At 42.4% G+C, this 21,429-nt stretch overlaps 1 protein-coding gene across 1 annotated transcript in view; it reads left to right on the top strand.

The window, feature by feature from the left end:
• Positions 1 to 17,357, top strand: part of galnt16 (UDP-N-acetyl-alpha-D-galactosamine:polypeptide N-acetylgalactosaminyltransferase 16) — a 36,185-nt gene extending 18,828 nt beyond the window's left edge. The window contains exons 7-15 of the mRNA XM_072365040.1: positions 8,752 to 8,839; positions 9,135 to 9,219; positions 9,417 to 9,520; positions 10,980 to 11,106; positions 11,695 to 11,787; positions 12,389 to 12,472; positions 13,526 to 13,652; positions 14,010 to 14,126; positions 16,428 to 17,357. Coding sequence (XP_072221141.1) covers positions 8,752 to 8,839; positions 9,135 to 9,219; positions 9,417 to 9,520; positions 10,980 to 11,106; positions 11,695 to 11,787; positions 12,389 to 12,472; positions 13,526 to 13,652; positions 14,010 to 14,126; positions 16,428 to 16,571 — 969 coding nt within the window. The 3' untranslated portion in view covers positions 16,572 to 17,357. The remainder of the gene's footprint in view (positions 1 to 8,751; positions 8,840 to 9,134; positions 9,220 to 9,416; positions 9,521 to 10,979; positions 11,107 to 11,694; positions 11,788 to 12,388; positions 12,473 to 13,525; positions 13,653 to 14,009; positions 14,127 to 16,427) is intronic.
• Positions 17,358 to 21,429: the final 4,072 nt, after the last annotated feature.

The raw sequence follows: 21,429 nt of genomic DNA, 5'->3' as shown, positions 1-21,429 counted from the left end.
TAGAATCTGAACTTTCTGCTTATGGTCCAGTTATACATCTCGTTTTATGTATCCAAAAATGGCTGTATTGCAGTTTAATCGCTGAGCCCAAATGATCTTTAGAAGTAGTCAGAGTCAGAAGCTCGATTTGTGCCCACTTTTGAGCGAACACAGGCCTGCAGTGTTTCAGTTTTCCTTTGCTGCTTCGTGTTTCTGCTGCGCTATGCTGTGTTGTGCTATGTTGTGTTGTGCTATGCTGTGTTGTGCTATGCTGTGTTGTGCTATGCTGTGTTGTGCTATGCTGTGTTGTGCTATGCTGTGTTGTGCTATGTTGTGTTGTGCTATGTTGTGTTGTGCTATGCTGTGTTGTGCTATGCTGTGTTGTGCTATGCTGTGTTGTGCTATGTTGTGTTGTGCTATGCTGTGTTGTGCTATGCTGTGTTGTGCTATGTTGTGTTGTGCTATGTTGTGTTGTGCTATGTTGTGTTTTGCTATGCTGTGTTGTGCTATGTTGTGTTGTGCTATGTTGTGTTGTGCTATGCTGTGTTGTGCTATGCTGTGTTGTGCTATGCTGTGTTGTGCTATGTTGTGTTGTGCTATGCTGTGTTGTGCTATGCTGTGTTGTGCTATGTTGTGTTGTGCTATGTTGTGTTGTGCTATGCTGTGTTGTGCTATGCTGTGTTGTGCTATGCTGTGTTGTGCTATGTTGTGTTGTGCTATGTTGTGTTGTGCTATGCTGTGTTGTGCTATGCTGTGTTGTGCTATGTTGTGTTGTGCTATGCTGTGTTGTGCTATGCTGTGTTGTGCTATGTTGTGTTGTGCTATGCTGTGTTGTGCTATGTTGTGTTGTGCTATGCTGTGTTGTGCTATGTTGTGTTGTGCTATGCTGTGTTGTGCTATGTTGTGTTGTGCTATGCTGTGTTGTGCTATGTTGTGTTGTGCTATGCTGTGTTGTGCTATGTTGTGTTGTGCTATGCTGTGTTGTGCTATGTTGTGTTGTGCTATGCTGTGTTGTGCTATGTTGTGTTGTGCTATGTTGTGTTGTGCTATGCTGTGTTGTGCTATGCTGTGTTGTGCTATGTTGTGTTGTGCTATGTTGTGTTGTGCTATGCTGTGTTGTGCTATGCTGTGTTGTGCTATGTTGTGTTGTGCTATGCTGTGTTGTGCTATGCTGTGTTGTGCTATGCTGTGTTGTGCTATGCTGTGTTGTGCTATGCTGTGTTGTGCTATGTTGTGTTGTGCTATGCTGTGTTGTGCTATGTTGTGTTGTGCTATGCTGTGTTGTGCTATGTTGTGTTGTGCTATGCTGTGTTGTGCTATGTTGTGTTGTGCTATGCTGTGTTGTGCTATGCTGTGTTGTGCTATGTTGTGTTGTGCTATGCTGTGTTGTGCTATGTTGTGTTGTGCTATGCTGTGTTGTGCTATGCTGTGTTGTGCTATGCTGTGTTGTGCTATGCTGTGTTGTGCTATGTTGTGTTGTGCTATGTTGTGTTGTGCTATGTTGTGTTTTGCTATGCTGTGTTGTGCTATGTTGTGTTGTGCTATGTTGTGTTGTGCTATGTTGTGTTGTGCTATGCTGTGTTGTGCTATGCTGTGTTGTGCTATGCTGTGTTGTGCTATGTTGTGTTGTGCTATGCTGTGTTGTGCTATGCTGTGTTGTGCTATGCTGTGTTGTGCTATGTTGTGTTGTGCTATGTTGTGTTGTGCTATGCTGTGTTGTGCTATGCTGTGTTGTGCTATGTTGTGTTGTGCTATGTTGTGTTGTGCTATGCTGTGTTGTGCTATGCTGTGTTGTGCTATGTTGTGTTGTGCTATGCTGTGTTGTGCTATGCTGTGTTGTGCTATGCTGTGTTGTGCTATGTTGTGTTGTGCTATGTTGTGTTGTGCTATGTTGTGTTGTGCTATGCTGTGTTGTGCTATGCTGTGTTGTGCTATGTTGTGTTGTGCTATGTTGTGTTGTGCTATGCTGTGTTGTGCTATGCTGTGTTGTGCTATGTTGTGTTGTGCTATGTTGTGTTGTGCTATGCTGTGTTGTGCTATGTTGTGTTGTGCTATGTTGTGTTGTGCTATGCTGTGTTGTGCTATGCTGTGTTGTGCTATGTTGTGTTGTGCTATGCTGTGTTGTGCTATGCTGTGTTGTGCTATGTTGTGTTGTGCTATGCTGTGTTGTGCTATGTTGTGTTGTGCTGTGTTGTGTTGTGCTGTGTTGTGCTATGTTGTGTTGTGCTATGCTGTGTTGTGCTATGCTGTGTTGTGCTATGTTGTGTTGTGCTATGCTGTGTTGTGCTATGCTGTGTTGTGCTATGCTGTGTTGTGCTATGTTGTGTTGTGCTATGTTGTGTTGTGCTATGCTGTGTTGTGCTATGCTGTGTTGTGCTATGCTGTGTTGTGCTATGTTGTGTTGTGCTATGTTGTGTTGTGCTATGCTGTGTTGTGCTATGTTGTGTTGTGCTATGCTGTGTTGTGCTATGCTGTGTTGTGCTATGCTGTGTTGTGCTATGTTGTGTTGTGCTATGCTGTGTTGTGCTATGTTGTGTTGTGCTATGCTGTGTTGTGCTATGTTGTGTTGTGCTATGCTGTGTTGTGCTATGTTGTGTTGTGCTATGCTGTGTTGTGCTATGTTGTGTTGTGCTATGCTGTGTTGTGCTATGTTGTGTTGTGCTATGCTGTGTTGTGCTATGTTGTGTTGTGCTATGCTGTGTTGTGCTATGCTGTGTTGTGCTATGCTGTGTTGTGCTATGCTGTGTTGTGCTATGTTGTGTTGTGCTATGCTGTGTTGTGCTACGCTGTGTTGTGCTATGTTGTGTTGTGCTATGCTGTGTTGTGCTATGCTGTGTTGTGCTATGTTGTGTTGTGCTATGTTGTGTTGTGCTATGCTGTGTTGTGCTATGCTGTGTTGTGCTATGTTGTGTTGTGCTATGCTGTGTTGTGCTATGCTGTGTTGTGCTATGTTGTGTTGTGCTATGCTGTGTTGTGCTATGTTGTGTTGTGCTATGCTGTGTTGTGCTATGTTGTGTTGTGCTATGCTGTGTTGTGCTATGTTGTGTTGTGCTATGCTGTGTTGTGCTATGTTGTGTTGTGCTATGCTGTGTTGTGCTATGTTGTGTTGTGCTATGCTGTGTTGTGCTATGTTGTGTTGTGCTATGCTGTGTTGTGCTATGTTGTGTTGTGCTATGTTGTGTTGTGCTATGCTGTGTTGTGCTATGCTGTGTTGTGCTATGTTGTGTTGTGCTATGTTGTGTTGTGCTATGCTGTGTTGTGCTATGCTGTGTTGTGCTATGTTGTGTTGTGCTATGCTGTGTTGTGCTATGCTGTGTTGTGCTATGCTGTGTTGTGCTATGCTGTGTTGTGCTATGCTGTGTTGTGCTATGTTGTGTTGTGCTATGCTGTGTTGTGCTATGTTGTGTTGTGCTATGCTGTGTTGTGCTATGTTGTGTTGTGCTATGCTGTGTTGTGCTATGTTGTGTTGTGCTATGCTGTGTTGTGCTATGCTGTGTTGTGCTATGTTGTGTTGTGCTATGCTGTGTTGTGCTATGTTGTGTTGTGCTATGCTGTGTTGTGCTATGCTGTGTTGTGCTATGCTGTGTTGTGCTATGCTGTGTTGTGCTATGTTGTGTTGTGCTATGTTGTGTTGTGCTATGTTGTGTTTTGCTATGCTGTGTTGTGCTATGTTGTGTTGTGCTATGTTGTGTTGTGCTATGTTGTGTTGTGCTATGCTGTGTTGTGCTATGCTGTGTTGTGCTATGCTGTGTTGTGCTATGTTGTGTTGTGCTATGCTGTGTTGTGCTATGCTGTGTTGTGCTATGCTGTGTTGTGCTATGTTGTGTTGTGCTATGTTGTGTTGTGCTATGTTGTGTTGTGCTATGCTGTGTTGTGCTATGCTGTGTTGTGCTATGTTGTGTTGTGCTATGTTGTGTTGTGCTATGCTGTGTTGTGCTATGCTGTGTTGTGCTATGTTGTGTTGTGCTATGCTGTGTTGTGCTATGCTGTGTTGTGCTATGCTGTGTTGTGCTATGTTGTGTTGTGCTATGTTGTGTTGTGCTATGTTGTGTTGTGCTATGCTGTGTTGTGCTATGCTGTGTTGTGCTATGTTGTGTTGTGCTATGTTGTGTTGTGCTATGCTGTGTTGTGCTATGCTGTGTTGTGCTATGTTGTGTTGTGCTATGTTGTGTTGTGCTATGCTGTGTTGTGCTATGTTGTGTTGTGCTATGTTGTGTTGTGCTATGCTGTGTTGTGCTATGCTGTGTTGTGCTATGTTGTGTTGTGCTATGCTGTGTTGTGCTATGCTGTGTTGTGCTATGTTGTGTTGTGCTATGCTGTGTTGTGCTATGTTGTGTTGTGCTGTGTTGTGTTGTGCTGTGTTGTGCTATGTTGTGTTGTGCTATGCTGTGTTGTGCTATGCTGTGTTGTGCTATGTTGTGTTGTGCTATGCTGTGTTGTGCTATGCTGTGTTGTGCTATGCTGTGTTGTGCTATGTTGTGTTGTGCTATGTTGTGTTGTGCTATGCTGTGTTGTGCTATGCTGTGTTGTGCTATGCTGTGTTGTGCTATGTTGTGTTGTGCTATGTTGTGTTGTGCTATGCTGTGTTGTGCTATGTTGTGTTGTGCTATGCTGTGTTGTGCTATGCTGTGTTGTGCTATGCTGTGTTGTGCTATGTTGTGTTGTGCTATGCTGTGTTGTGCTATGTTGTGTTGTGCTATGCTGTGTTGTGCTATGTTGTGTTGTGCTATGCTGTGTTGTGCTATGTTGTGTTGTGCTATGCTGTGTTGTGCTATGTTGTGTTGTGCTATGCTGTGTTGTGCTATGTTGTGTTGTGCTATGCTGTGTTGTGCTATGTTGTGTTGTGCTATGCTGTGTTGTGCTATGCTGTGTTGTGCTATGCTGTGTTGTGCTATGCTGTGTTGTGCTATGTTGTGTTGTGCTATGCTGTGTTGTGCTACGCTGTGTTGTGCTATGTTGTGTTGTGCTATGCTGTGTTGTGCTATGTTGTGTTGTGCTATGCTGTGTTGTGCTATGTTGGTGTTGTGCGCAGTGACAGTGTTCATTCTTGCATCAGGCGGCATGCTGGGTTGTTCTGTGATCAAAAACCGTCTTTGTTAATGCAGTCGACAGACCCCCCCCCCCAATTCACCGCGTTCTGCAAATTAAGTTATGCAGCCCACCAGGGACACTGCCGTCACTTTAGTTCAGAAAAACAATGTGAACAGAATTTCATTCAAACCAGTCAATCTACATTTAAAAGGGGAGTTTTTCCTCAACTTTTTTTATTTTTTATTTCACTGGGGTTTATGTTAGCATTCAAGGACATTTTGGCTGCAAGCCATCGCTGAACAGAAAAATAAGCCACTGCAGAGCTCATGTGTTCACCTGCTAAGACATGATCGTGTGGCATTTTGATTGAAAGAGATGTACCTGTGGAAAGAGACCTTCATTACTCACTTATGAGTAACAGACTGTTTGCTTGCTTTTTCATTCCTCCCCTGACATCACTAACCTACAAGCTGGGCTCTAACCAGCACAGCTGGAGCAGCCACCTCCCCCTTCACAGGCAAACATTCCTGAAACTGCAGTCTGCAGGAGCTGTTTCATTTCATATTTCTCTCAGTAATCACCTTTCCCATTAAATCCTGGCACTTACTGACAGAGCTGCTTTCTCCATCCTCTCTCTTTTCCCCCTGTGCTGCACCTGTGGTGAAAAACAGCAATGCTCTTTTATTTGGCTCCAGTATCGTCAGTTCACAGAAAATTCTAGATATAAACATAAACTGATGTATCAGTGGCATTTAGTTAAAGCAATTCACTTTGTTGCCAAGAGTTTTGTGAAAATATTATGTATTTCTGCCAAAATACCAAGCGAAACAGTAGCTTTTTATCTTAGCTTAGCATAACAGGAAACAGCTAGCTTGGTGGGTTTAAATGCCATATCAATGTTGAACTGTTTCTGGCCCAAAAGCAAAGTTTCAACACTTTGGCTCTTGTTCAGTAAGAAAAAAAAAGAGATGACGTGTTGAATAGTTAGCTTAACAAGCTTACCATTCCATTTTGCTTAAAAGTTGCTATACCAAGTTAAGCTAACCATCACCTGACCACCACTTTACCATATTTCCCACACAGACAACTTTTTTTGAGCTTAACTCTTGGCAAGAGAAAGAGAACATTTTCAGAAATGGTTGAAGGACTCCTTTGACAGCAGAATAACTTGTGCCAAACAACAACCCGAGCTAAAGCATTCAAGTTTGTCCCTACTGTACAACTTCATTGCTTTTTTATTAAAAGACTCATTGTTACTGTGTTCAGTTATGTTTGTATTTCAGTACACATTTTGGCTTTGGGCAGAAGTGACTCATTCAGCTAACATTACAGTCTTTTTTATCTTGCAGTCAAGGGAATACCAGGCAATAATTCATTAGTACCACCATTTGGCTGCATCAGGACCTCTTGGATTCATTTGTCTCCCTGAGACGAGAGCCCATGGTTCCTAAAGGCCTCTGGGAGCAGATAAAGGATGTTCTTTGTTTCAACATAATTGTGCATTTCATTTGCCAAGTCAGAACAGCAACTGAAACCACTTTTCTTTAATTAAAAACCAACAATGAGCTCTCTACTTACTCCTAAGTTCAATTAAAGGTATAGCTATCTTATACAGTCTCTCCAGCTCTTTTTTCCTCTGGCTAGAATATGTTTTATATGAGCCATATCAAAACCCTGCAAACTATTCATCAATTTGATCATTCTGAAAACCTACAGAAATAGAAACCTCCCCTAAGGGATAACTTAATATAGACCAGTGTATATTCATTGCAGCTAATAAACATACTCCAGAAGCATGATGTTCTTCAGCTGACGTAAGTACGAAATGTGTAGTAAACAAGTCTGGCTCCTGACCTTAGGCCCAAGCTGGACAGTGAGTCCTTTGTGGGTCTGTCACTCAGATATTAATGTAGCTTACGGATTAATGAAGGGAAGAACTGGAGATCTTAACGCCTCAAATGTGAAAGCCACTTTTTGTTCCACTTCCCAAGTAAATCCATTTCTCCATTCTCATTCTGCCCTATACTTTGCAGGGGGAAGTTTACTAATATTAAAAGCATCCAGATGTAAGCTTCAAATTCAATGCACTCTGACAGTGTAATAAATTCTACATGAATACAAAAGGAAGCAAGGGTAGAGATATTGAGGGATCGTTGGTGACATACATTTTGGAAGTGCAACCCACTCATGCATTACGAAAATCACAGAGGCTCATTAAAAGGCCAATAAATCTCTATTGCTTTAAGCTGTTGAGAGCGTCCCTTTCCAAATTGCTCTCTGGTAGAGTGAGATGTCACACTCGTTCTTCGCTCACACTGATTGTTGCAAAGAACACAAAGTACACAACAAACTTTGGGCTCCGTGCAGCGAGAGGGTTGGCTCTAATTGAAAGCAGTCGTTTCGATTGTCCTGATGCTAAAATGTTCGATTGCAGAGGCACTCACACGGATGCCTTGCGGGCAAACAGAGGTGTTGGCACAGACAACACTCACCCACAGACACACAAACTATAACAGAGACCAACAGTGTTCTCTCTTTTGGTGTGTTTACCTTTGGGTTCATGTTACTTTTGCTGCAGGAAATTGTTTAACAGTTCAGAAACTCACAAATATATCTCTTCGAAGAGCTGAATTGGAAAGCGGATAGCGCACTCGGTTTATGTTCTTTACGGGATTTGGTACATTTCTGTAATCATGTCTGCAAAACATATCCCAAAGAGATATTAAATGAAAACTTGGCATATCTCAGCACACTGAGGTGCACTGTGTCCTTAGGAAAAAAAACTGGAAACTGGACAAGTGGAGGACTAAAGAAGAAGTGTCAGGCCTAAAAAACTATCTACAGCAGATGAACAGGATCTGAAAGTGATGTCCTTAAGAAAGAGGAAAAAATCCAGCTGTGACCTGACAGGAGCTGAGAGATGCATCTGGACCTTCAGCTGATCCATCTACTGTTGGCCCAAGCCTCATCAGAAATGGTCTCCATGGAAGGGTGGCTGTCAAGAAGCCATTCTTAAGGAAGGGAAACAGGGAGAAAAGGCTGAGCTATGCCAAATGACACAAGAAGTGGACTGAAAATCAGTGGCAACAGGTCTTATGGAGGGATGAATCCTCCCCAGAGCCCGGACCTCAACATTATTGAAGCAGTGTGGGATCATCTGACAGAGAACAGAACAAAAGGCAGCCCACATCCAAAGAAGAGCTTTGGGATGTCCTTCAAGAAGCCTGGAGAACTATTCCTGAAGACTCCTTAAAGAAATGACAGAAAGCTTGTCTCAGAGGGTTCAGGCTGTGATGGAGAATAAAGAGGATGATACCAAATATTGACTTTTTAGCCCATTAGAATTGCACAAACTCTGTTTTGCCATATTGTATTTCTGTTTGAGTTTGGACGTGTTTCAACAAATCGATGCACATATTTCCTGTTTTCCTGGCAACATGCAAAGAAATGAGGGGTGGCTCAAGACGTTTTCTGCAAACAGTGCTCTGTTTGCATCCTTATACACAGATACACTGTGATTTTTTTACACTTTTTACACAAAGGATTCTCTTTAAGTGTGTCCAAAAAAAAATCAGAGAATTCATTTCTCGGTTCAAGCCAGCTTCTGTTTGAGGCTGTCCTGCTCCTTGCAGAGAGTATTGAACTGTAAGACGAATAAACATTTCGGTAACCGAGCCTCGGTGGTGAGATAAGGCATTTCACAGTTTATAATGTTTGTCGTTTTTTTCTCCTCCAATGCAGGATCACACGCGAGTGGTCAGCCCCATCATTGATGTCATCAGCCTGGATAACTTTGCCTACTTGGCTGCGTCTGCTGACCTGAGAGGAGGTCAGGACTCCACACAGCACACGCAGCTGCAGAACAGGAAAAACACCGTTTTCAGTGTGATTCATGCCAGAATGCAGTTATCATGATGAAAATGCCAGAATAGATGAAAACCGCTCTTGACACATTTCTAGCATGCAGAGTTTTTATTGGACAGGTTTTAGATTAAATGAAGATGGAAAACAAAATGAAAAGAAATGTTCAACACTTCGGCCAAAATGAGGAGGATTCTCATCTTGGCAGAGTTAATAGCCGTGGTATCCAACATGCAGACTGACTTTTCACTTGTTTTCGTCAGGGTTTGACTGGAGCCTACACTTTAAATGGGAGCAGATTCCCATCGAGCAGAAAATGGCAAGAAGTGACCCCACCCAGACCATAAGGTTTGTGTTCGCTGCTCGTTCTCCTAACACACTCTCCGTGGGGATAGACGTACGTCATGTTTATCACACTGTGGACATGTGTTTTTGTAGCGCATATATATTGCTTTTCCCCGGAAAAACGACTGCCTGTCTCTTTGAATATCAGCGTGAGCGAAGTGCAGTAAGCTTAAGTAAAAACTTCCCGTCTCACTCTACAGGACTCCCGTCATCGCTGGTGGAATCTTTGTCATGGACAAGAGCTGGTTCAACCACCTGGGCCAGTATGACACCCACATGGACATATGGGGAGGGGAGAACTTTGGTGAGCTCACTGAGGATTCCTCCTATCATAAGAATGACTTTTTTAACATCATGTCAGTCTCCACAGCACAGGCGTAACTATTATATATTTAACTAATTCAGCTGCATGGGGGCCTGTAAAACGATTGTTGATATCCTCACAAAAGGATGCAGCTTGGTCACTGTAACTCTGAATAAGACAGCATAGAAGGAAATGTGAAATCATAAACCAGCCGAAAAGATTTGAGATATTTCAATCACTTTCCAGTTGTGGACCAAGCTGTCATCATTATTAGATTGTGCAACTTACACACGTTCACATGGCGGGTATGTCGTACATTGGTGCAGGCGTGAGCACGCCAGCGGGCGGAGCGAGAGTCACTTTTCCACGTTCTCATTGTTCCTCTGCATTTTAACCAGACAGCCCAACTTCTGCAAATCCTGGCACCGAGGAAAGATGCATTTCTGTGATGAAGGCAGGACAGTTAGCCAGCTAGTTCCTAGTCCGAGACTATTGCTTGACTTATACTGTATACCCAATAGAAGCGGGATTTTGGACTTCCTCCAAAAATCCTGAACAGAAAATGGATGAAAACCTGTTTAACAACCCAACTCCACAATGCAGAGTTATAAACAAGCCAAAAAGAGAGTTAGGACCTGCCAGCGGAATCCAAAGGAGGTAATAGATTGCTTTACTCAGCAGAAAGCTGGAGGAGCGCACCCATAATGTGAACTGAACTTTTGTTCGCTGACTATGTTCTCATTAGTCTTACGCACTGACAATATGTATGTTTTTTATCTGTTATCGTGGTGCTCCCACACCAGAGTTTGGCACACACAGCTGAAGGTCTGTTTCATGAGTTACTTTTCTCTTCTAAGTATTCACGTGTGGAGCATTTTTGCTGTTGCTGGTTGTTTATAAGTTGCATTCTTTTACCCGCCGCTGAAGCTGTCTTATGTCATTTTGATGGCGTGTGGGACTGGGTCACTGCTTGTTGATATGCTTCAATCTGTTTGTGAAATATTAGGTGGCAGCTAACAGGAAAAGAGGCAAGAGGAAGGCAGGCTGCAGACTGAATAACAAGCTAAACCCTTTAAGATCTGAGGCCACATAAGCGTGCTTTTACCTTTCAGACCTGCAGCACAAACTATTGTGATTTTTTAAAGAATATTTATTTATTAACAGGAGAGCAGAGTGTGTCATCTCCACAGAGTGTAACCTCTTAAATGGTTTTATTTCACGTTTCTTGTTTCTACAAAGTCTGAGAACTAAAAAGTCTTAGTTGAAGAGTGTGTAGTTAGAGAATGGATCAGCTTCTGATGAAAAAGTCAAATGTCAAAGTATCCTTGGAATTGAAAAAGGCAGCAGAGTCTTAAAATATCCACTTCAACCGTTTTTACAGCCATAGCCAGATGAATGTAGCCAGAATGACACTGGGATATTGATCTTCAGTGATCTTCTTCTGTCTCTCCCCCTGCAGAGCTTTCTTTCCGGGTGTGGATGTGCGGAGGAAGTCTGGAGATTCTCCCCTGTAGCCGTGTTGGTCACGTGTTCAGGAAACGGCACCCGTACGACTTCCCAGAGGGCAACGCTCTCACCTACATTAAGTGAGTGGGTTTATCTGTCTGCTGTACCGTTACCCTGCAACACAATTTACCAACTGCCAAGCAGGTTGATCCTGTCCTCAGCCTTAAACTTCAAATGTGAGCGCTTTCAGCAGAGTTCAGTGTGATGTTAATGAGCACTTCAGCTGACACATTTCAGGCCTCTCACACTTTTTAACCCAATGAGGGACGAGTATTTAAACTGTAAAAATAAAGAAACTGTCAGAGCAAAACTAACTGAACTGCTTCCTGCTTTTCAATCCTCAGCATCCAGTCTGCATGAAGGCACAGATAGCACAAAGATCTGTTTGTACCCAGAATGACATTCAGTGAGAATTTAAGAAAGTTTTTTCAATTTTTGCCTGGTCTGTAACAAGACAATCACACTTAAGAAGAGATAAGATAAAAACCATAAAGATAGATTTCTATCACCTTATTCTGCTGTCAGAGTTCTCACAGCACGTCTAAACTCCTGATAGGGCGCCGTGAAAGCTCCAGTGCGCGATGCTGTTATTAGAGCGGGCTGGAGGAATGCCAGCAGCACCGTGTCATTACTGTGTCTGAGCAGGTGTTGGGTCTTTGTCCACGCAGGAACACCCGGCGGGCTGCTGAGGTGTGGATGGATGAGTATAAACAGTACTACTACTCTGCGCGGCCGTCAGCTCAGGGCAAGGCCTTTGGCAGGTTTGTCTATCATAATGTCATCCTCTCAATGTATGCCACGTACCATGAATGAAGCAGCCCTAATGGAGGAGCCGTAATACTTCACACGTCAGTCCTTTTAGTTTGGCAAGCTGTGTGTTAAGAGTGATTAAAGTCATGCTCATAAACGATTGCTATAAAAACAAAAAGAGTGGATAATAGGCCAGTGTTATCAATGTTTTGTCATGTGCACTACTTCAGTTTAGATACAAGGTCTGAAACTACCAAATGTTGTCATTACAGATGAATCCACATACTTTCTTAACAGATTTATCATTTTAGAGCTAATGTTACAGAATTAGATCTGTTTTAAAAACAGATTTTAACACCTCAGCATAAATTTTTTTTGCTGAACAAATAAATTAAAGTATTGAAATTTTAATTTGTGGTTCAAATTAATCGAGTTTTCTGTTGGACTTTAGCACTTTTTATGTCTCTGGTTGTGGATTATGAGAAGAAATCCGTATTTGCTGCTCTCTAATACGCTCCATCTCAGCTCGTGTCTAACGCGCTTGTCTCCCCTCCCTTCCCTTTTTCACCTTCCCTCTTTATTTGCTCTCTGTACGTCTGTTTTGTCTTGCAGCATTGCAGACCGCCTGACGCTTCGGCGGAAACTGAACTGCAAACCTTTCCGTTGGTACATGGAAAATGTCTATCCTGAGCTAAGGTGCGACGTTTTCGCAAATGACCAAGCACACAGTACACACAGCACATGGAAACTCATCTGACAAAACTTTTTGTTTGAAGGCATGAATCCTACAGTTTTAGTACTTTCTGTGTGAAATAAAGAGTCCAGTTATAGTGGAACTGTCACGTACCCTGAAAGTAATACACGTGACATACAGTCACTGCCAAGAAAAAGTAGTCTGCATATGCATGAGAACCAGCTTTATCATAGGGAGGAGCTTTAGAGAAGAGCTGAAGCACAGCAGACAGGGAGGGTGGGGCTTGTAGGTTGTATTTGTACAACTGGAAAGCTTTCTTTCAAGGTTTCCAGGTTCTGCAGGAAGGTACGTCAGTGAAATTCTTAAAATTACAATAAGCTGCTTTTCCTCATTTGATAATGAACTGTTTCCTGATGATGGCTGGTCTTTATGTCTCAGACCCTGCACAGTGAAGGTCTAAAATTGTAGTGAAGCGATGCCATGTCAAACCCATTTTTGACTTTAGGTATACATTATGTACACAGACTATCCAGCAATTCATGGATGGCTTCATGCCTTTGTCATTTTTGTTTTGAGTTGTCTGTTCTGTAAAAGCTAAGAGAGACAAAGTTTTCTTTAAGACAGCATTAAAAACCGACAAATGGAAATTTTGATGATTGGAAGAGGATAAAATTAGGCACAGAAAACGTTTTTAAAAAGCCACATTCAGGGAAAAAATGTTTTTTTTCGAATACAAAAGTAATGTTGCAGCCTCCAGGAGTGTCCTGACTCCCAAGTTTAGAACCAGTAATCCGAGTGTGACAAACATGGACAGGAATTTCTGAAGTAGTTCATCCTGTAAGCTTTGTTTTCAGTCTACTTCCTCGCCTTTCCAGCTGTAACGGTTCCAAATAGTCACGGCGTGACACATTGTAGTTGTATACATTAAGGAGAACATCTAACTTGTGGTGAGATTCATTTAGTCAATAAGGTGACCGGTCAGCTCAGTTCATCTGCTCTTTAGAATTGTTGTAATAACACCTTTCTGTTGGCCTGTCTGTCTCTGGTCCACTCAGGGTCCCTGAGCAGGAGGCGGTTTCCAGTGTGCTGAAACAAGGCGGTTTGTGCCTGGAGACCCGCGGGACCGACGGCCTCGGCCTGGCGGAGTGCAGGGGCATTGGAGCCAATCGGCCGCAGTCGCAGGTCAGGGCTTGGCCGCTAGGGGGGGATTATGGGTAACAATCGTTGTTTAAAAGCAAGGGAATAAATCATTTGTTTTTACTTTTACTGTATCTTACTAAATCTGACAACATAAAAAGTACATACAAATTCTTTAAATTTTAAAGTGCATATACCTGACGTGCCTCAAATCCTCTGGACAACAGTTATCGGAAGCTGAAATATGTTCATTTTGAACCAGTTGGGTGCAAATGCTGTGCTTTCTGACTGGTTGCAGTAAAAAAGTACTCTTTAGATATTTGATATTTTGGATAATACAAGAAAACTGAAACAAGCCTAGCGATAGCAGTTAGCGCACTCGTTGGTTTTTCTGTTTCGCAGAAATGGGAGCTAATGGAGCCACTGATCCGGCAGCAGGACCTCTGCCTGGCCATTTCTGCCTTCACAGCGGGCTCAAAGGTCAAAATGGAGCCTTGCAGCTCAAAAGAACCCCGACAGGTAAGAGAGAAAAAAAGGAGGATTAGACTTTCAAAAAGCTTTCTCAGTGACATTTTGTTGTTAACAACCCTTTTACAAGGTACCTAAAAGAAGATTGTGACTAACAACTGGCTTTTTCTGGTGTTTCTCTAACCCGCTGCAAAGCTGCAAAGAGAGCTATTCAAGAGCTGCCCAGCATTTTTTATTTCTCTTCCCAGCACACTAAAACAATTTTCAAAAGATATATAAAATGTTGTTTTGAAGTTTATCGTTAAGGGGCCATTTTGTAAAGTCAAAAGAGGGAAAGAAAGAAGCAGGATTTTCTTTAATCTTAATCTTCAGGTTTAACAGTCGGTCTCAGTTTTTCTACACGATTATTTAATGGCGGCACATCTTCATCATCAGTGTTGGAGTCTCCTTGATGTGCCACTCACAGAGAACTCAGACATGAAGGATTTGGAGATGAGACACGGTTCCATGACAGCAGCCCGCCTGCTGACAACGCCAGGAGGCTGAGATCAGAGTGACCTTATTTCGCTGATGCAGATCCTCCCAGGCTGACTTTATAGATGGAGTAGAACAAGAACTCCTATAACTTCAAAAACCCCTCCCTGTTCCTTCCTCGTTCTCACTTTATTGCGAATGTTCAATACTCGCGTCCCATGTGGACACAAGTTGGCTGCAAAGTGATTCATGACATTGCAGAGGGAGTTATTAACTCGAACCATGTGTGTGCAGGACTCTTGCCAGGCCTTCTATTCATCTCTCAACTGGCCCATCACAAACCTTTCAGAGCTTTTTGGGAGTGTGCCCATCAACAATCTACTACTTATATGCCGTGAGAGACACATGGCCTATTTGTGATGAGTTTCTAATTCCCTGGAAAGGAAAAAGTACTTCTCTGTTTGACTTAGTCGCATTCTCTGAATGATAATGGACTTCTCATCCATCACCAATATCACTGAGGCTTTTCTTAATCTCTCTTCATAAAAACAGTCTGGAACAACTTTTTCTCTCTAAGTATTAAGAGTTTATTGACATTTTGGTGGCTTGTTTTTTTTTAAATTAAACTTTGATTCTTTCCTGAAAGAATTTAATTAGTTTGAGTTTTGCAAGAGATATCCAGTCCGAGCCTAGGTGCTGTTTTAAAGGCCTTGCCAAAAAAGGAATAAAGAAACTGAATACTTGGAAATGATTTAGCTTGAATAAGATGCCTTTTGAGACAGAGCAACGAGTTCGAAACATTTTCTTCCAAACACAGCGGCCCATACGCCGACCCTTGAACCTGCAGTGCATGTTGTGCTGGAATGACGCTGGAGTTTTATTTCATTTTCACACATCTCTCTGTTGCACATACATGCATACAAGCCACAGCCAAGGCATGTTGACCCCTAAAACGGAACAGGTTTACATTAAGTGGCACAAAGTCCAGTCTCTGGGATTTTAAGATTAAACCCTTCAGGCTCCCTCCTCGTGTCTTAAGTTCTGCTTTATCCACTTAAACAATGAGCTAAAAAAAGGAACCACTTACACCTGGTGGTCTGTAGGCAGACTGCTTGTGAGGGATCTTCCTCGGTTTTCTTTCAGGCTGGAGTTTCTTACAGCTCTTTACGCACAGTGGTGAGGCTCTGGGTGCCTAATCTTTAGTTTTGCCATGTTTTCCTCAGTCTCTGTCTGGCCCTGCCATCAGCTTCACTCTGTTTCACCCCTCAGCTGCTTTCACTCACTAATCACCCTCCTCTGTCTCCAGGTTGGTTCATGTTCATTGTCAGATCCTCACCGTCACTCATGTTTGTATCAGGTTTGTCCCTATTCATGTCAGGTTTTGTCAAGTTTTTTCATAATCAGGTTTTTGTTTGTTCCTTAAGTTTTGTTGAGTCAGTTTAGGTTTTTGTAGGAGGATCGTACCATTCTGTCACGTAGGTGAGGCATGATGGTGATGAAGAGAGGACCCGGATGCAGATATAAACTGAAAAAACTTGGTTTATTCAAAGGAAACTGTAACAAAAAATGCAACAAGGCCAGATTACAAAAACCTAAAGTGAAAACCTTCCACTGAAAACGAAAACCTTCTTCTTTCAGGGAGTCGCCGGGTGTTATTCACTCCCACTGGCTGTACTGTGGTTTTTCCACTGTAAGCACTGAAAGTCAGTCATTCATGTGATTACTCTAATCCGAGTCTGAGTCAGCCCATTACTCATTACTAAGATGAACCTCCTGTTCTCCTCCACATCATGGAACACAAAGCAGAGTGTGCCAGGATGTCTGCGCTAACTGAGAGGGATGAATTCACGTTTTCTCTTTCATTTTTTTGTCTTACAGAAGTGGAAGCCAAAAGGCACGGCTCTGCAGCACATGGTCAGCGGCCTCTGCCTGGACAGCCAGACCCCAGCAGGACCTCCAGTCATCACACAGTGTCGCCCCCAGATAGCTAGCCAGTCCTGGGAGCCCCAAATCATCACCTGAGCCGTGGCGGGCGGGCGGGCGGGAAGGGGGGGGGGGGGGGGGAGCAGCTTCTGGACCAGGCCTGCAGATGGATTCTGCGGATCACATCTGCAGGATGTCCTGCTGAGGGATGAAAGAAGTGAAAACTGGACTTTTGTGACGTCACCTTCTGGCTGCTGCTCATCGTGTCTTAGTGACGAGAGAGTCGCTGAAAACATTTCAAGGCCTTGTTGCTCAAACCATCAGAGGTCTTCTGTGTAAAGTGCTTCATCCCTCGAGGACGCTGCAGTTCTTCTACGTATTCTCAGCTTTTCCCTGAAACTGTTGCACATCTCACGTTTTAATTTTCTCTCTCCCTTCTGGTCCACAATTTTTTGCTTACATTTGGAATAGTGTGGATTCTCTTTGAAAAAAAGGCAAGCGTAAGCTGTAACTGTAGCAAACGCGTTGAGCTCCACCTGATCTGCTCTGAGTCAAAGTCACTGCTTGTCTGGTTGCCTAGTCTGAGGTTTAGGGAAGACTGGGAGGAGCAGAGCAGCTTTATGTATAGCCAACAAACACATCTCAGCTTTTTGTTTCTGAATAGCAGTCTTTAAAGCACCATGCAAAGCACTGTCGGGGACATTATTTATTCGTTTGCATGGTCAGACCCAAAGAATGTTTTTTTTCTTCAAATTTTGTTTGTTTTTAATTTTTTTCTCTGTCTCTATAAAGATTTCTGTAAATATTTCAAACGGGTAATGGCTTGTTTTTTGTGTAAAGTAATCTATATGTTGTTTGACAAATAAAACGTGTTCACAAAGAGAATGGTGTTTGTCATTTGTGAAAAAATAAAGAGGAAACACCTTTTCCAAGTGATTAATCAGCATCGTACCAGACATTAAACCATTCAACATTTAAGCAGCAAATTCCAGGTAGTGGACGTCCCAGCAAGTTCCTCCCGAGGTCAGACTGTTCGACGGTTAGGAAAAACGCAAAAAACTCTTGAGCTACATCTCCGACTCTACAGGCCTCAGTTAGGATGTTAAAGTTCATGATGGTCCAGTTAGGGAAAGAGTGAACAATTATGGCCTGTTTGGAAGGCCTCTCTCTAAGAAGACCATGGCAGCACAGCTTGGATTTGTCACTGAGTCGACCATGAGCTTCTCTGTAGTCCCGTGTATTTTGGAGTCAAATGTGAGGCCATCTGTCCGGCACGCTGTAGATAGATTTGAGTTGGAGTTGATATGAAGTACTTTTAATCATCAATTTAGTTTTTATCCAAATCAAAGACAACTTCAGCTTTATTGCTGCTAAAAGATGGTTGTACAAGGCCTCCAAACATAGGACGTACTAAAGCCTCGTTTATGCTTCTCCGTCAAGTTGACGGCGTAGCTACAGCGTCGACCTGGACCCCTACGCCGTAGCCTGACGTGCGCCTCCAAAAAATCCTAACTCCATGTCGAGTTGATGCGGATCATAAGGGCTGTGATTGGTCCGCTCAGAACGTAATTTCCGGCAGTTGCTTTTTCCGGTCTTAATGGCTGTACACGGAGAAGAGGCTCATCAAATCGGCCCGTTGACATTCGAAAGCAAGGAAAGTGCATTTGTTCATCCAGGTCCCTCTGTGGGTGAACCAGAGCTGTAAATTCACCCGTTCAGCCTCGACCGGTCGTACAGACCACCTCCACAAACGTCTTCTCTGTCGCCAGCGCTTCAACATTTGCAATTTAAGCATTTGTTCTTCAATATTGATGAGCTCCACCTGCAAATACAACTGCTGCACCTCGGTTGCCATCGTTTACTGTTGTTAACTGTGAAAAAGCAAAAAAAAGAAAAAGAAAAAGCAAGGATTCTGCTATAACTCCTGAGACCACACGAACACACCCCCCTACCGGCATGGTGAACTGCAGAGCAACGCGTTCCGTCGACGCAGAACTTCAAATGCTGATGGTGTCACATCGACACCGTCGACTTGACGGAGAAGCATAAACTGGGCTTTGGTCTCTAACACGCTGTTTCAGCATTTTGGCTCAGTCTTTCTTAAATGAATGACAGTGCTGAAAGATGTTGACTGATGTGTTGTTGTTCACTGGGGGCAGATTTTTCTCTGACCCAGAAGACCTTTTAACGGTGAAAGGGGGCACTTTCTGTTCTCCTTATGGCTACTAAGGGAGTATAAATCTGAAGCCTGTCTAAAAGATGTCTCTTTAAATCCTGGTAAAGTCAGTCCCTGACTTTTCATTTAGTGCTGCCAACAGGACAAAATTAAAACTCTTGGAAATCTTAAACAGGGACTGGATAACTGAAACCAACATGTGAATCACACAGTGCACTGTCCAGTATGTGCAGCCATGTTAATAAATGTATGCAGTGTGCCCTTAATACACAAGATACTATTAAACTATAGATAGGAGATGATGCTCAGTTTTTAAACAAAAGCATTGGAAATGCATATAATATTGTACCTTATATCATGTACCCTGTGTACAAATACAGCGTTAACACAAAAAATAGACATTATAGGCATCATAAAAGTAGAAAATAGCACCAGCTGCGTTAGATTCCATAAGATTATATGGTGGTGCATGCACTGAATGTAACCAGCAACCTTAATATCCCCCCATGTGTCGTATCCTGTAGCAGATTTACAAGACATTATGTTCGTTATACTTTCTGCAAAAGCCACTCACCCAGGTGTTTTTGATCAGCCAATAGTTGCCATCACTTTAGATACCTAAAAGCCTTTTGATGGGGTTTAATGGAGTTTTCTCTTTGACGCCTAATTGCATTTTGGGTTTGGGCCAAACTTTTCCTCGTGGGTTTAGATGTTAGACCTGCAGATATAACTAATGGGGTTATGTCACCCTTTTCTGGCCTGCCAAGAGCAATCAATCGAGGTTTTATCTCCAAGTAAGAAAAAGAAACATTGGCTATCAGTATTATGAGCAATAAGGACATCAAGGGAGTTGATTGTGGTCAGGAAGACACATTTCTCCTTTTATCCAGGCAGTATTTTAGGAGTGCTGACTGATCTGCTGACGTTATTGCTGCACATTTTAGGCACTATTTGGTCACATTCTAAACTCTCAGGCCCTGTGATTTACCAGAATAAGTCTGACACCGTACCATCAGTTTGTATCACGCCTATTTTATATGTTGGGAAAATGGTTTTAATGAAACCCTCAATGCATTCAGTTCATTTAGAGGGAAAACATGATCACCATTAAAATAATATTTGCCCCGCAATTCAGTTTTATCGTAATCAGTGCTGCTAATCATGACACTGCACGCACGCTCTTTAGGAGGTTTGATGACAAGGTCGATCATTGTGCATGGGAGGGCAAAAAGCCAGGATTAGACTATGCAGACTGTGTGCTCCCAAGAAAAGAAAAGCGGGAACTGGTTTTATCAGATCACAGATTGTATGATTCACTATTTTAAATGACTGAATTGTAAAAATATTGAAAACTGATTCAAACTGAAACTGCTTATCAAAAACTAGGTAGAGTAGATCGATCGTGAGATGCTCAACCCATAATCTGAAGAAAAACAATGGTAACAAATCCAATCAAATTGTTACTCACTTAAGGAGGATATTATGTTTCACTAAGGTGCAATCCTGATATTTCTACTGGAGACACATCTGTATATCGAACAGGAAATATTTATGGTTGAGTTATGTCATAGGAACAATCACATGACTTTACCATCTCTATTCAGGGGACCAAAAACCTTCACATGAGTCCCGGTAGACTTGATAAAGAGAAATGCCTCAAGCACAGCTCACAAAGAAGCAGATTTTACACAGAGGTGGGAACCTTTCTGTATTGTATTCAGGAAACCTATATGAGTAAAACCATTCTGAGTTAAAGTTGTGAAGGTTGTGAGGCATTAACTTTGCGTGTTTCTGATTTTCTTTTCTTTCCTTTAGCAGCTACGTCTGGTTAGGCCATTTATTGGTGTCTCTCTAAAACCCCCTCCAGCCGCTGGATTCAGGTGGCCATCCTCCCTGAGTCTGGTTCTGCTGGAGGTCTCTTACCATTGACAGGGAATTTTTTTTCTGCATGCTGTCATCAGCCTCCCTGTTGGAGCTCAGGAAACCCAATCAAAGGGAATATTCAATTAAATTTGTTGCTTTTATCAGCAAGGCTACTTTTCATGAATTGATATATGATTAGAATATGTTGTACTTGGATTAAATTGGACTGAATTTGATAAGAATTGGATCATAGTCGGAAATTGTTTTGTTGTAAATTTGATCCATATAAATAAAGTGAACAGAAATGAATTCAGTTGAGAACAGCATAATGAAACTGAATTGAATTGAATTTAATATGAATTTGACATAGCATAATAGAATTTAATTGAATTGTTGAAATAGCCTGAATTGAATTAAATTGAATTGAATATTGCATAGTTAAATAGAATTGAAGTTAACTGAATTGAATCAAATTAAATTGAATAAGCTGTAATTAAACTGAACTGAATTTAAGGCAATACAGCATAACTGAATTGAATTGAATGAATTGAATTGAATTGAACTGAATATTCCTAGTTGAACTGAACTTAAGTTCAGTTCATTGACTTTCATTGAATTGATCTTAAGTGAGTTTATTTGAATTAAACTGAATATAATTACATTTAATTGAATTGAATGCCCCGCCTTTCGCCCGATGACTGCTGGGATAGGCTCCAGCCCCCCCGCTACCGACGGATTGACCATCCATAGAAAATGGATGGATGGATGGATGGATGGATGGATAATTGAACTGAACTGAATTGGTGCATTCCAGCTGGGGCCTTTCTGTGTGGAGTCTGCATGTTCTCCCCGTGAATGCGTGGGTTCTCTCCAGTACTCCGGCTTCCTCCCACCATCCAAAAACATGTCCTTAGGAGT

This window comes from Leuresthes tenuis, unplaced genomic scaffold (assembly GCF_036924035.1).
Source record: "Leuresthes tenuis unplaced genomic scaffold, fLeuTen1.0.hap1 SCAF_15, whole genome shotgun sequence".
NCBI classification, from domain to species: domain Eukaryota; kingdom Metazoa; phylum Chordata; class Actinopteri; order Atheriniformes; family Atherinopsidae; genus Leuresthes; species Leuresthes tenuis.
The sequence above is the reverse complement of the archived record's forward strand: the minus strand, read 5'-3'. Positions and strand labels throughout refer to the sequence as shown.